This window comes from Poecilia reticulata, chromosome 1 (genome assembly GCF_904066995.2).
Source record: "Poecilia reticulata chromosome 1, P_reticulata-male-v2, whole genome shotgun sequence".
Taxonomy (NCBI): domain Eukaryota; kingdom Metazoa; phylum Chordata; class Actinopteri; order Cyprinodontiformes; family Poeciliidae; genus Poecilia; species Poecilia reticulata.
This window is the reverse complement of record NC_088830.1, coordinates 19,443,543-19,459,890: the sequence shown is the minus strand read 5'-3', so window position 1 is coordinate 19,459,890 and position 16,348 is coordinate 19,443,543. Positions and strand designations below refer to the sequence as shown.

Below are 16,348 nucleotides of genomic sequence, written 5' to 3'. Positions count from 1 at the left end.
ACCTGGTTACAATTCTGTTTAAATGTTCATGTTCTTATTTGAAAAAGGCATTTAATTGTTTACTTGCATTTATAGTACAACTTTTATATTTTTGTTCAATAATCTTAAGTGGTTAAATGTAAATTCTGCAGAATGTGGCTACTTTTTAATCCAATTAATTGATTGATTCAGACTAATCAATAGATTAATCAATTACTAAAATAATTATTAGTTGCAGCCCAAGAAACTTTACCATAATACATTTACCAGCAACTTCGTCAGGTACATTTACTGGGTTGAACCACTTTTTCCCTTAGAATATATGTTCAATTATTGATATAATGACATCACACATTTGGTGAAGAATTATTGGCTGCACATTTCTCGTAACACATCCTGAAAGTGTTCTGTTGGGTTGATAATCTAAAAATCAGCTTTTATGGCTTGGTACATATCGTTCTGGAAATAGTCACCAGAATATGGGTAATAAATGTTTAAAGTCTTTTAACAACGAGGCAGCTGAATGTATATCAATCACTTTTCAGAAACTCTATAAAAACTACAAACGTAAAGTATCCATGGTGGCAAGTTGTTCGGTCTGTGAAAGTTAGACTATTTTTGACCCATATCTGAAGAAAGGGAGCACGATAAATTGATTAACACGCTAAAAGCTTTGCAGTCTGTTTTGCATGTTAGGCACCATGTTTCTAGATGACACTGACGTTGTATTCTTCTTTAAAGTTTGTGGTGGTTATTTGTTTTACAGCTGGTTTGGCTTCAACAAAAGGTAATGTCAGATAAACCAGCTCTTGGTTTCTCCTGTGTGATTGTCATATTCACTTTTGATGTTGAACAATAGAAGAGCTGTGCCTAATAATTTGGTCATTGAGTGTACATTTGTGGGCGTAAGAATGAAACATCTCACCAAACAACAGAAAAACTGTTTTACACTGAATTTCTAGCCACCAGGGAAAAGCACCTCCAGTCAGTTAATACCATTTGTTTTAGAAAGGGCTTTTGTCAGAGGAAAAGAAAGGATCTGAGTGGCAAAGGCTTCCTCAAGTCCTTGGGGAGGTAAAGTATGCGCCTATTAGAGATGTTTAACTTGCCACCTCCCTCTCTCTCTCAGGCCAGAAGTCAGGTAAATGAGTTGTGCATTTCACTATGCAGGTCTGCTGAATGTCCCAGTTTGGACCGTTTAATATTAATGCTGTAAAAAAAAAAAAAAGAAAAGGTGTTTCACAAAATGATGCTCGCAGTGTTTAAGCAGCTGATGCAGAGTTCTTTACCCACTGAGAGTTTAGTGGGCCATGGCTAGCTTCTGGAAGGCCTCCAGATGGAATTACGAGGGCAAACTGTGTGATAGCGGGACAACCAATGAGGCTGTCCTTGTATTCCACGCTGGTCCATTTGCTGCACTGTATGAGTAGTCTTTTTTTTTTTTTTTTTTTGCTGCTGAAGTAGCACAAAGGACAAAAGGACCAGGTCAGGACTTCTGATTCCTTTAAAGCGATGAGGGCAAATGAGTATGGAAAAAGAAGGAATCAGGTCTCCAAGCTAATGCCCTGTGCAGAGAAGTTGTAGAGTAATTTGCATCCCAGAATGTGTGAAGCCTGCTGTTTTCCCTCTCGTTCTGCACTAAAATAACCCTGACTTCAATCACAAACAACTCCCGTATAGCAATCCAATTTGGCAGAGTTTGACTCATGAATTTTTTTAGGGGGGAAAAAAAATCTACTTTTTAGAATTATGCAAGTGTTCTTTAATAGGCAGAGGGATTTTTGCAACAGTGTATTGAAGCCATTGACCTTTTCTCCTGCCAATTTTGTGTCTTTGAGTGGATTGAGACTATGAAATCTTTTCAGCAGTGTTCTTTTTTTTTTCACATTATACCACTGACAAAGGCACTTTCAGTCAAGATTCAACCAAAAGGCTTTATTTTATGAATGTAGACACTATTTGACCCAGAGTATTATTGAATCTTAAGTATCCCAATTCCACAATTTCCTGTTCACTGTAAATCCCTTCATGTTTTTCATGCTGATTTATGTTGTGTATTATAATAAACAACTGATGATTCAGTGCCATACAAGCATTTTATACCTCCTTCATCCTTTTACCTTTTTGTTACTTATTATCATGAAATGGTATTTGTGTGTTAGAATGGCTCTAATAAAGTCCAGACTTCAGTCCAATATAGAATCTGCACTTCCCTTTTGCTGTTAGGCAATAAGAACATAAACAGCTTTTTATTTCATGTTCATGTTTTTAAACAATTTTTATTCTTCTACCCCCATTAAAATTTTAGTGCCCTGACTCAGCCTGCAAGCAGGATCTGCTGGCCTACCTGCAGAGAATCGCCCTGTACTGTCATCAGCTCAACATTTGTAGCAAGGTGAAGGCCGAGGTGCAGAATCTGGGCGGAGAGCTCATTGTTTCTGGGGTAAGTTTGTCATTTGAAAACACCATATGTTCTTCTCCATCATCCCTGCTGCTCCCAGACAGGTTTTTATTACCGAACCACTTAATTTGGCCCTACAGTTTACTATTTCAACTTTTTTTTAGTTGAGGTCACAATGGAGCTGAGATGACAGGTTAAAGGATTATGCAGAATGACGCGAAAGCAAAATAATAATTATTATTATTATTACTTTAAAAAACAAGATCATTATTTCACAATTAAACTTTGCATCAAGTAAACAAGATCTCCAGATGGTTTTCTAATCATTATTGATGCAGTCAAAGTTAATGTATTAGTAATCAGTGCATGAAATCCTACCTTTACCACAGTTAGTTCAAGGGAAAACTTAATTAGATTAATCTGATGATGGTTATGCACCACAGCCTTGTGTGCTGCACCCACATAAAGAAGATTGTTCTTTTTGAATGTGGGGGTTTTGTTAACAGCAGAGTAAATCCAACCTATGTGTCAATTTGAAACAAAGGGCACATTAAAGACAGGTAACGTAAGTTTTAGTAATATGCCAGCGTACAATTGCCACAGCTCGTTTATAAGGTTAGCTCAGGGTTTAATCTTTAGAGAAGGTGTCAATCTTAGTAAAGTTACTTTTTTACCAAGTAGATTTATACTTTAACCTGTGAAATGTTACAACCCTGAGTGATGCAAAGACAATGGTTGCTATGGTACCTGGGATTACATTAATCTGGAGTGTTCATGTTGTTTCTCTGAGTTGAATATTAATCAGAGAAATACATTTCTAATCAAATACCAATCAATTCACTGAGTCTGTTTGCTTAGTAGTTCTAATTATACAATGTGTGGAAATTCAAAATGTACCATAATGGATTTATTGCACATTTCAGAACTTTCCACTTTAGTAAAAGGTGCCTTTGTTTAATACTTATATGCGTGTCCTAATTCAACATGCTTCATTGTTGGTTAGGAAAACAAATCGTTTTATAGAAGAATTTGGCCTCATCATTGTGACTTGCTGTGTGTTTAACTCACATATCTTCCAGATGCTGATCCATTATTGATCCATCTCTGTCTGTTCATTAACAAACATCTTAAACTTAGCTATATTATCAATTAATTTGTGTATTGTCCCAAAAGACAAAGAAATACATTCAAATGATTAATTTTTAGTATTTTATTGGCTTTGCTTTCTGTTTTGAGAGATTTTAAGATTTTATAAATATATGTCCAGTATCTTATTCTCATTTTAATTTCTGTATGAAAACTAGGGAATTACAAATCAGTCAGCCCAAGAAATATATTTGAACTTTTTCCTTTACTCGAAAAGTTGATAAATGATATATAGTTGGACTAAATATTAAAAAATATATAAATAAATAATTACTGGAAATATCTCTTTTCCCTCTTCCCTTTCAGGCGGGAAACCACTGATGAAAATTCCAATGCCATTATTCATCATTATCAGCATTTTTGTTTATGAAATCTCATTGGTAGATTTCAAAGATGCATGTTGACTCAACAATATACATCTTTAATAACTAAAAAACATATTGGGTCCACAATTTGGAATAAAATGCAGAACATATCAAATCTGCTCTTGAATTTGATATTTCTGCTAGAAATATTAGAGGCTCAGTTGTTTCCTGGCAAAGACAAAACTTTGAGGATCAGAATAAGAACTTCAAAGATGAGATTCCTGGAACTGTTGTTTTGATTCAGCAGCCCAGTTTTATGTGTATTTCATCATCCTGGATAATAGTTTGAGATTTAAATGAATTCTTGACACTTTATTAGTTAACTTAGGACATGATAGTTCCACCACTGTGATTTACAACTGCTAAGTTATTCTTGTGGTTTGATGCCTTATTGTTATCATTTTCACTAAAGGTTTGTCGAAGGATAGGATAGCTTGGTTTAACTTAAAGGTACTGATTTTAGAGAGGGACTCCTTCATAAAGTATCGGTACTAGTCAATATGCCTTACAAATAAAAACATCCAATTTATGATCTTTTTTTTTTTGTTCTTTTTCTTGAAAAAGAAATTACGAATGACAAAATGTTTTCAAAAACTTGGTTTTATTTCAATCATCTGTTCTGGAAGTTGACCTGGTTTTAAAGTCCAAATAACTGCAAGCTGTGAAACCTGCTTGTGAAACAAGAGGAACGGCCCTGAGAGGGATGATGTCACTCTGAAGCCCGAGCTGCAAAAAATTCAGATTTTCAGAAAATTAAATCTTCATAAACAGCAAATTCAATTATTCAACAGAACCGATTTATCACCCAGCCCTAGTTTGAACTAATTATCTTTAATGTGCTCTAATTCACAAAATTGCTTTAAGACATTTTTTTGCTGTCTAAATCCTTAATCATCCTTCTCTTATCTGCATTGTCACGCAGTCATCGCTACACAGAAGAAGACGAGAATAAACAGGGCACTTTCATTTTATTTTACCCATTTACATTATATCGCTTGCCCATTTAAAGTTCAACTTGACTTATTTTATTATTTATACTTTGGCTTCCAATGCGTGTTTAGTTGGTTCTCCATAATTTCTCTGCTTTCTCGTAGCTTTTCTTCACATTAGATATGCAAGTCCTGCTGAGATTTCAACCTTTTCATGGTGGCCAGCTGGAATCCACACTCATTAAATTGAAACAGTTGACTCATCTCAGTGTGATGTAGGAGGAGGCCCCCTGGCCGCCGGCCCTTAAATGTCAGGCAAACAAAACAGAAGTAGACAGAGGTAGACCTGACCCTTGCGTCTGCTCATTAAGAAATACTAAAATAAGTAGTCATATAGCGAGGGCCGTATTTTTATCCATCTTAATTGCTAGATGCATCAGAGATCCTGAAAGGTACTTCACATAGCTTCTCCATCCTAATGTTGAAGGCGAAGCCAAGAAAGTAATTGCTCTTTTCCCTCATGTCACACATTGACTTTTTGACATTTTTCTTTATTCTCCCTCATGCAGTTGGACAGCGCCACCTCTCTGATCCAGGCAGCCAAGAACCTCATGAATGCTGTGGTGCTGACTGTAAAGGCATCCTATGTAGCCTCCACCAAATACCAGAAGGTTTACGGCACGGCCGCGGTTAACTCACCGGTGGTTTCCTGGCGCATGAAGGCTCCGGAGAAGAAGCCTTTGGTCAAACGGGAGAAACCAGAGGAATGCCAGACGCGCGTGCGACGAGGCTCCCAGAAGAAACACATATCCCCCGTCCAGGCCCTCAGCGAATTCAAGGCCATGGACTCCTTCTAAAATAAAAAAATATAATGAAAAAAAATGAGAAAAAAAAACTAAACACGATGGTATAAGTCGGTGAAAAAAAAGTCCCTTTTCACATTGTGTTAATCTACTTCTGTTTGCTGTGTGTGCTTGGTGACACCGCAGGAGGACTGCAGTACATATTTAACTGCCTTTACTGTGGCTCGGCTAACACTGTGGTCTTCATGGCTCACAGAACACCAACACACCCGATAGTATTTATTGATCTTATTGTAGCTTAATGTGAGAGCCAAAATGTGACAAACTACTTCTGAAAACTGGGACTTAATATTTATCAAAAGAGGAAAAGGGGCAAATAAAAAAAAAGTGTCAGTCGATATTCTAGCTATATCATTAACGTGCTGCAGACTGGCTGCTTGTGACCGCACTAAAACTGAATGGAAACTGAATGAGCAGAGGAATCATTCTATGCTGAATAAATTGGTGGTTTTGACCCCTCTTGATTTTTATTTTTTTCTTCCAATCTGAATGTTAACCTGTAGTTTTAGGAATATCCTATGTTAAAAATCCTGAGAAGCATCAGGATCCGAATAGTTTCCTTCCTCATAACGATTACTATGACAATAATCCACATGGTGTTTTCTTTTTTCTACCAAAGCACATTTATGGTCTAATGTATTCCCCCTTTAAATCTCTTTTATTTATAGATTTCATCACTAACTATGATGAGCTTGTTTGGAAGTTGTGTAGCGTATCATTTAGACAGAGAGGATTGATTAGTTGTGGTTTGCTCTGAGAATAGAATCCCTGCATACAGTAACTTTATATTCACCCTTCTCTAATAAATTCCTTAACTTGACCCTCCAAGTTTCCTGTGTTGTTCTTACCAGCATGAATAAATAATTGCTCCTCACTGTGGGGGAGTAAGAAGATAGACATTCGCAAAGAAATGCAATCCACCAATCTCCCAACACCAAATTGCATTTTATTTTTGCATAAGTTTGAAGTTCTTCACAGTAAATGCAGAAGTGATCAATGAAATGCAGCTAAACATCTTTTTTTTTTGTCTAATTAGCAGAGAGATCAGGTTCGTTCCTGAACTGACAATGCACTCACTGTCATTTGGCTGGAGGAATTATGTCATAACGGTTTTTCTAATTTAATAAGTGGTGCTGCAATATGCAAGATAATGGGATGAATCAAAATGTTGCAATGTCTCCACTTTTCTTCTCCTGCACTAATATTTCTACGAGCTCTCAGCTGATGGTATTTTTTTTCCCCGTGACAATTGCGCAACATAAACAGTTGCAGTCATCAGAATGCAAAGCTGTTTCCTTTAGCTGTTATCTGCATGAATAAATAGGGATGGGATTTATCCTAAAAGTGTGTTTTATACCTCTTTTAAATGTGGACAATTCTCAGTCCAGGAAGTTTCTTTCTGCCAAGGGTCATTTCTAATGAGCAAATCTGTCTCTGTGTCATGTTCAAAATTAGAAAAGGCTCAAAACAAATACCCTAATTAATTTAACTGTAGGAGTATTTCAGTGGGTAAAATTTGTAGTTAATTTAAAGGATCAAGCATAATCTTCACAGATTTAAAGACCTGTATTGAGAAAGTCTTTCAATGCAAAAATGTTTTGATCCAGTGTCATAGGTCGACTTTCGTACTTCATTGTGACCTGAGGTGTTAATATTTTGATATGTTTGCGCCAGTTCTCCTAAACAAATGGCTTTTTCCGTCAACATCATGAATGGATGACTTCACACAGAGATTCCCAGACGACATACCTTTAACTTGTCTTTTATTTCAAAAAGGTCAAAGTTCTCCTTGAACTTTTCTTTTCCAAAGCGACATTAACGCTTCCCTTATTGTTTTTCCGTTGCCATCGACATGACATCCTCTGACCTTGGCTCTTTCTTTGATATCTACAAGGACTATAAACGGCCTGACATTTCCTTCTCTTTGAGGTTTAAGCTTTGTGTCTTCACCACAGAGTTTTGCTGCAGAAATTTGTGAACTGCCATCTGTTCAATGAACTCCAAGAAACTGAGGTCGTCCTGCTGAAAACACCTTTCAGTCATGTCACATCTACACTTTAAGCTTCTCCAAACTGGATTTCTTCATACCAAAAAAACATCAACTGGAGAATAAATTTTCCCTTTTTATTAATTAAATAATTATAATTCATTTACTGTAGGGTTTTAGCATTTTATGTGTCCAACTAATGCAAAGAGGTAACTAATTGTGAAAGTGGAGAAGAAAACATACAGAGTTTTCAAATGTTTTACCAATAAAGTCTGGTATGCAGTTGTGTCCATCCCACCTCACTCTGACCTGCTGTGACAAATAAAACAAGACTCTATTTATACTTTGGCAAGCCAATAAATGAAAAGTAAATGCTCGCATTTCAAACCCTTACTTCACCTGAGAAACTAAAAATTTACTTTAAAAAGCGTAAACCATACAATCTTTGCTTCTAAACATTTAACTCAATTTGTATTTTCAGTAGATATAAATGCAAACTTTTATCAGATGATCAGTAAAGTTTGAAGAACTTTGGAGTTCAAGTTGAACTCCAAACTTTGGAGTTCAAGTTGAACTCCAAAGTATTGACCAATGAAGTATTGACCAATGAAGCCCATATCGATTCGTCTTAAGCCCGCTGAGTGTCACAGGCTTGAACAGAAGGTTTGGGGAAAAGGGACCAACAAAATGAGCTGAGTGATCAGCAGTCAGAAAGGGAACAACATAATGTTATGATCTCATGGTGACGATGTCAGTCCCCTTTAAGGCAATAAGATCAGTGTGGGGACAACCAACGTGGAGTGTTGCAGAGCTTGTCTGATTTTTGACATGCCGCTGGGGCCTGGCTGCAAACTCACTTCACGGTGAGTGATTTCAGCGAATTGGGTCGTTTTAAGAGTCGGCACAGTGCTTTCCTTTTACATAGCGGAGCCGTCGAGTCCCCGAAGGCCTCGCAGCGACACTCTGCCGTTAAAAAACAGAGAACAGATCAGCTAATTGCCACACGCAACCTTGATCCTCTCGCAAATCAAAATCATCGACAAGCTGAGCTGTCCCAGTAACGGTTCACGCAACACTGGTTTAGATTATTCTGCAATTCAGCCTCTGATAATAAATGAGGTTCTTTATGTTTCCACATTGTAGTGCTAATGACCATTAAACACAGCATGCATTAGGCATCTGTGCATCACCAGAGTACCCTCTATTTAGGAAACAGGGCCACAGGGGAAAAGTAGTAACACAATCCAGTTAATGGAGGGATTAATTCCTGGCTGTGGTGCCGTCTCCACTAAAATAATCCCTGTGTGTATCCATCTCCACAATCCAAATAACACAAACCGCGATGGCTGACGGCCTGCTCTCCGAAAATTAAAAAGAAAATAAAAAGAAATAATTAAAAGGACATAATGATGTTAGCAGAAACACCAGCACGACGTGGGGTTTTTACTACTTTGATTTGTTAGATGTCTAAGCGGGATGTGTATGTGGTGTATTGAAGGGATTAAAACCGCGTTCTAATCTAGTTAAACAGACCGCCCTCAGAGCAGGCACAGAAATAGATGGAGAGGAAAATGACTGCCCAGGCCTCAGAGGGAGGATGTTGATGAACAGCCCACAACCAGCTGCTGCAATATGTTATTCTGCCTTTCGTGCCACCGTGTCAGAGGCCTTGTGACATCGCACACTTTGCCATCTGCACATATTGACATCGGCGCTCTGAGGGGCCTCTCTTATGGTTGCAGAAAGAAACCGTGTCACAGTTGCATGCCCCTCTGTACCCAATCAGCACGGTTTAAAGAGATATAAAAGGTTATCAATGGAACATCATTCTTGTTCTCTGAAGTATGCATGGCTCTAGACGTAGGAAGCAGTATTTTCTGTTTTACTTGGATTCCCTTATCTTTACACAGACACCAGTGATATCAACAATACATATTTCAGAGCGGATGATTGTATTCCGCTTGAATTCCCCTGACATATTACTGCTACAGATTCATGGCAGACACTTTTTGGGGAGATATAAAAATGGAGCCGCAGATTTTTTGCCTTCCTAATTTATTCATACGTTTACGTCTTTAGATTTTTCTTTCAGCCAAAGGTCACACCGGATTCGCAATCTTTTTTTTTTTTTAACAAGTCACCAAGTGGAGAGGTTCTTGATAATTCATGATCTCCTCTGAAAGTTGGGATGTTTTGTAAAAGTATGTTTTAAAGCTCAGTGCTAGAAAACTATTTTTCATGCTTCCTCGATTCTAACTCCAGCGACGGGTCTTTAGAGGTCAAGTGGACGCAGTGCTTCAGTGTGGCTGCCCAGATTCACTCTCCGCCTGTCATACTCAGTCCATTTTCACATTTCACACATCCAGGTAGTGATGATATTAAGTGTCTGTTGGTTATACATTCAATTTACGACACATATTGTGGCCAAAATGTTGAGATACTGACATGAAATATTCAGTACCAAAAAAGTTTTAAACCACCCATACTTTACTTTGCTCCCAAGCTGCAACCTTAAAGTGGCCCAAATAAAATTGCAACCTGTTTTTCTAAAGGTCTTTCTTTTTTATTATTATTCTGTTTTCTCACCTGTTTTCTATCTGTTTCTTTGTAAGATGAATTGTAAAGTGGATAAGGTGTAAACAAAAGCAGAAGAATCAGTCCAAAGCAGGTTATAGTTAACTCTCCTGCAGTCCCTTGTTGGCGTTGTAGGACAATAATGCCACCAAGTTAAAATAATTGAAGGTAAATGTTTCAATCAGTTTTACTCTGATTGAAGCAGGGGTAAAATATTCCACTGAGAACATTTTGCTCTTAAAAGAAGATGATCATCAGTTCTTGTTGCTCTTTTTGTCCAAAGATAACACTTATAGTGCTGTAAAAAAGGATGTGCGTCCTCACTGAGAAAAATTAGATAAAACAAATGTTATCAGTCAAAATGACTTGAATGAACAAAAAAGCAGCTTTTACATGAAAGTCAGCCATACTTTGCATCAAAGAGTAATCGCCCCTGTACCTAATTACATTTGCCCCCCTCGTGAATGTTAAATTTAGCTGAGGCAGTTGAGTTCTGCAGTGGTTTAAATGTTTTTTTCTGGTTTTTGTTGTTGTTGTTGTTGTTGTTTTTGGTGCACTCATGTGAGTTGAATAACAAACAATAAACACAAACACAACATTTTTGCACGGCACCGCATGTTTTTTGCATCGCCCTTGGTAATCTTGATGTGAATCCTCACACATTGCAAAAACAACTACAATTTACAACCTTTTCTTAGGATATAAAGAATCTTGCCTGTTTGTGTCCCTCATTTATCAGTACTGGTGACCTCATCCTTCTATCATGGAGTCCAATTTGTTTCATGGTGCAGGTTGAAACCAGCACTCCAGATTAATCCCTGTCAAACTCAAGCCCTGCAGATGCTGTGCTTTTGGTTCACAATCTGTATTAATCTTCCCCAAGTCTCTTCTCTGTGTGCCATGCTGTGACACCGCTAGATAACACCAACGAGTGGAGAAGAATATCCTTAAGTTGTGTTTTTTGTTCAACATTTTGTATAATCGTGTATTCGAACAACATACACAATTGAGAACTGTTGTAACTTTTTCGTGGATAATTGTCACTACCAGTGAACAGCTATTCAAATGCTGTTTCCATGAGCATCTGCTGGTTCAGATTTTATACTTAGAGTTATTTCATTGGACTCGACTTTGTTACTCTAGACACTGCCACTTACTGGGCATCCATCTCTAAAAGTACTAGAAACCAAATTGTTGTTATTAAAATTGAATAGAAGTCAATTGTTATCAATACCCCATCATACATCACTGGCACTTCTGTGGACTGACAGATTTCTGTCCAATTATTTATCACTGAGTTCTGAGATAAAGCTCATTTTCCTTTTTGTTTAGAAAGTATTTTTGTGGAAATATTCATTGATAAAATTTACATTTACATTGTGCGAGAAATGAGGGTTTTAAGAGTCAAGATGAAGAACTGAATGGGGAAGCATTTGACAGAAGTACTGTGTGTACATTTAAGACAAGGTTAATTGAATAATAAAAAATATACTATATATGTGGCTTCTATAGATCATTTTATTTTTCTCACCCAATATGAAGTATTATTAAGTGTGTTTGTCGTACACATGTTTTAAGCTCAAGCAGCAGGAAGTTCACCTGAATGGACAAGTAAAACACTCTTTGAAAAAGATGTTTTCCATCTTTAAAGATGATTGAAAACATACAGAAACAACTGATTAATATGAGTTTCTCATATTGATCATAACTCCTACGTAAAAGGGTTATATTAAATATTCATTCATGTGTCTGCAGATTTGAGCTCAGAATTTGGTCAGAAAAAAAGCAAGTGAAGCAACCAGGTTAGGGTGATTATTCAACCAAAGGTGAACTTTAACTGCTCCATTGTAAGTGGATGCAAGCTGCAGTCCCCTGCATCATAGTCAGATGTGCTATATGGCCCAACACCATATCCATATATCTCACTGTGCTAGATAAAGGTCACAGTACCTCCTGCATTCGCATGGAACACTTGCAGTGGACATAAATCATGTACTGCACAAATATGTAATGTGAATGTGAAACCAAGATATACTTGAATGCACACACAGCACTTACAATATTGTTCTTATGGACATACATCACAGGTTCATTCATGCTATCAGCGTCGCTGAGCTGATCTGACCCACATAGCTCTGCCATATATTTTTATAGTCTGATAAAATCAAAGAAGACGCACTGGTTATGTAAAGTGAACAAAAACACAATGGGAACAGAATCTTTGTCCTACGTAATTAAAAAAAAATGCATTCATGCTAAAAAGGCCATAATGTGTATACTTCTGTTTTAGGCTTACAGCAGCAGCCTCCACAGAAGCCACTTAAATGTGTACAGAAGCCTTCCACAGCTGCTGTACAGGGAAAAGAAATAATATAAAAAAACAAAAAAACTGTTGGCTTGCTGGCTACATGTTCTAAGCACTTTGGATGCTGTCAAAGGACACCAGGATTCCCGGGCAGAACCTCCTCAATTACCTGCTCAGCAGGATGGCAGTGATGGACAGGGAGAAGGAGGGGAGAGGGCAGGGGCTACGCCGCTGTCTCTGGGTGTAATGGACAGTGTGCTGCCAGCTGAAGAGTTTGGAAGGGGACCATGTCCGTAGTGTTGTGCTGACCTTTACAGTGATAGGCAGTTTAGGGATTGTGGGCTGTTATTTTGTCAGTTTCAGACTTGTCAGTATGAGAGAGAAAGAGGGTGAGAGATGGGCAGCGCCAGCAAAGGGTAGGTAGTTGTAAGAGCCGTCCTATTAGAGAGAGATACCTGGCCCGGGGACGTTTTGTCAAACCTCTGTGGTCAGCTGACATTGCTATTTGCAATGACAAGACGTATAACTTTGCAACCTTTTCGAGAAGCAAAGTAAGCGTTTAGTAAAATAATAAATGAGTCATTTATGCTTTTATCCCTATTTTAGCTGATCTTAGATTAATTGTGTCCACCAATTCCCTCAGGTTACAACTGTCTTCTTGCAGCCTGTTTCCCATGTGAGTGGGTGAGTCTTCTTAAGGCGCTCCAGTTTCCTCCAGCAATCTAAACACTTGCATGCTAGCATAAGCAGAAAATTAACTTGCAATAGGTAAGGATGAAAGCATGGAATAATGTTGTATCTTTATGAATAATGTTGTAGTGTCTTGATATTGTTTTCAAATGTGCAATAGGAAAAAAATAACCCCCTTCTTCCTCTTTTTCTTCTTGATCCGTGTTACTGAATTTAAAACATGTTAATTTATTGTAATTGTATTAAATAGCATACGACTACAGTCATTTGCATGACTCAAGGGGAGTTATCTGATAACCAGTCTGACTTCTTGTCTGTCCAAAACCTGCATTCAGTTTCCATGTGAACCAGCATTTCTCCCACTGGTGTCAGTCTTTGTAATTTTTATTATTGTATCAGGTTCTTGTGGCAGGACATGCTGCTTTTCTGTTTGCAAATAAAGATATAAGTTGACAGAAAATATGACCAGCAGAGGAGGAGATGACTGAAAGAAAATGTGGAGGATATTAAGTCAGCAAGAAATATTTAGCATCCTCCAGCTTCAGACCATTCTGGATTGACCCAAAATAGATCCTGTCTCCGTAGCAGGGCTATTTTGACTTTGTCTGTGACAACTGACAACTGTTTTTTAACAGTTGCTGCATGGAAGGGTTAGTTTAATCTTGATTACACACTGTATACAGTAAAACTCTGAAATTATATGGATTCCCAAACAGTTCTATTTCATTGCCTTAGGTGCCAATTTAAAGTTTTCACTATATACAAGTTTTATTTTTCTTTAACCACGTGTAATCAACCTGAACTTCGCTCTTAGCAGCTAGGATTACCAAACCATGCTGGAGGTCCACAAAAAACTGACTAATTTCTTCATTTACTGCGCAGCCCAGCAGATGGTACCTTAATGGCTTACTGTTCAAAATACATAACAGAAGGGACAGGGCTGTCATTGCTTAAATTACTCATCAAAAGAGCCAGAGTGGCACAGACTGAAATCTCCTTTGCAAATTTGAACAAGGTCACATTAAATTGTTCAGTAGTTGCCCAAAATGGCTGGAGAACCAGCTTGATTTATGTCTGTCTGTAATTGAATGAGGAAAGAGAGTGACCTCTGCTAAGCCTGAAAATTCTATCACACACATGGGATGTGGAAGAATTATTTCCTCCCATCACCAACCATGATCCTCTCTACAACTATTAACTATATAATGAACATTAGCTTTCAGAGAGAGTGGACACCAGAGGAGCTCATCGGTTGGAGTCCATATTTACCCATCAGGAGGGATGTGCTTTCATAGAGCGTAAGAAGCGAATGATGACACTTTAAACAGTGCGCTGCACGGTCAGCAGATTTTTTTTATGTGTTTTTTAGCTGCAACTACATAAAGCAAAGCTGACTACTCCTATAAATCAAGCTACAAAATAAAACCACTTGTCTTAATAGTTCATCATATCATGAGTTTTTTCTCTTTAAGGAAATATCCGCAAACTGAGGTACAAGCTGTTGGAGTCAGTTGGAGCTGAAGTGTATAATGTAGCGGACACTCAAAAGAAGTGCAAAAAAAAAAAAAAAAGCTATTAGAAAAAAAAGAATGGAAGATATGTGAAGAGCTAATTTTCATTACTTTTACATGTGGACTCAAGTGTGATCTCTTGGAACTATTAGGAGAACAAATGAGCCTTGATTTTGCACATCTTTTATATACATCTTGCAGATAAGATAAGCAAAAATCTTGACCTGCTAGTTGAACTTCAATAATACTGGAGGTTCATTAAACTTATGATAATCAGTGTCTGATCTAAATTATAATAAAATGTATGCTTGTTATGTCCAGTCACTCAGGGCCGTGCAGAGGCCACTAAAGGGGCAGGTGCTCAGAAAAAAAAAAAAAAAAAGGGCACGTCTCACTGCATTCTAGGACAGAATATTAACAAAGCCACTCAGCTTTCAGAGTTTAATAAACAATGATAAATTACAAAATTGTGATATATACAATCAAAGCTAAGGAAAATCTCTATATAAAGCAAACAACTATGCTATTTTATTAGTAATTTCTTTCTGCAGGTCTATCTTGTTATAGGAAAGTATTGCAATATTCAAATCCGCAATTTAGCAAGATATGTAAATCAGAGCTGGACCACCAGACATATTTTGTCTTTACAGAATTACACTATTAAAAATATAAAAAAGGGCACAATGCAACCTTTTAGTGTACTGTAATCTATAAAAAAGAGCTGCCTGTTTGCTACACTTGCAGTGGTGATGAAGATGGTCCATTCAGGAAAGCAGAGCTGCATCAAACTTTAATGTCGAACTGTTTTGGATGGGCTATGTGCCCTTATTGCATAAGCGATACTGAAGAATGACTGATATCATTAACGATAGAGGGAAGAAGCTTTTTAGTTATCTTGCTTTGCTAGCAAAGTCATTAGCTAGCAGTTAGCTTATAGCACAACAACAGCCTAATGTCTGTATGATATAAATACTGGATCGATAGATAAGAACAGTTTTTCCTCACCTGGCTGTCTCCTCCCGCTCAGTAGTTCTTCAGAGAAAGGCAGAGGCCTGTCAGTGTCTGTTGTATTTCATTACCTCTGTGCTTAAACCGCGACTCCGAGCTGAAGCAGAAACGATAAGTTCAACGTTTTCCATCATCTGACAAGTAGCAAGTCTACTTCACTTTATTCACCAAAAATGATTTTTTTTTTAATTCACCAAAAACTGTTCTGTAATCTGATTCTGGAATGTTCGCTACGTTGAGCTCCAGTTAGCCACCTTATCTCACTGCGCGAGAGGCAATTGCGTCATGCGTCACGGGCAAAAGGTCAAAGGTAACAAGGTGACCGGCTTATTATGTTGTACAAAAAAAAGCCAACAAAAAAACACATGTTATTATGTGTCAGAAGAGGGCTTAGGAAATAATAATACCAAAAAATAAATAAATTTGAGCAAAAGGGCAATTTGGGACAAGGAGCAAAAGGGGCAGGTGCTGAAGCACCCCTAGCCCCCCCCCCCTCTGCACGTGCCTGCAGTCACTTGTTCAGCAGATTTGATTTAAACCACACTGTCAATTATACTGAATGCTAATTTTGGATGGTTTCTGACTTGCTT

General features: G+C 37.7%; 1 protein-coding gene across 2 annotated transcripts in view; it reads left to right on the top strand.

Annotated features, from left to right (window-relative positions):
• ctnna2 (catenin (cadherin-associated protein), alpha 2) overlaps positions 1 to 6,503 on the top strand; it is a 322,747-nt gene extending 316,244 nt beyond the window's left edge. For both annotated transcript variants that reach the window (XM_008413693.3, XM_008413702.3), the window contains exons 17-18: positions 2,288 to 2,422; positions 5,390 to 6,503. In XM_008413693.3, the coding sequence (XP_008411915.1) occupies positions 2,288 to 2,422; positions 5,390 to 5,677 (423 nt within the window). In that variant the 3' untranslated portion in view covers positions 5,678 to 6,503. The remainder of the gene's footprint in view (positions 1 to 2,287; positions 2,423 to 5,389) is intronic.
• The last annotated feature ends 9,845 nt before the right edge of the window (positions 6,504 to 16,348 follow it).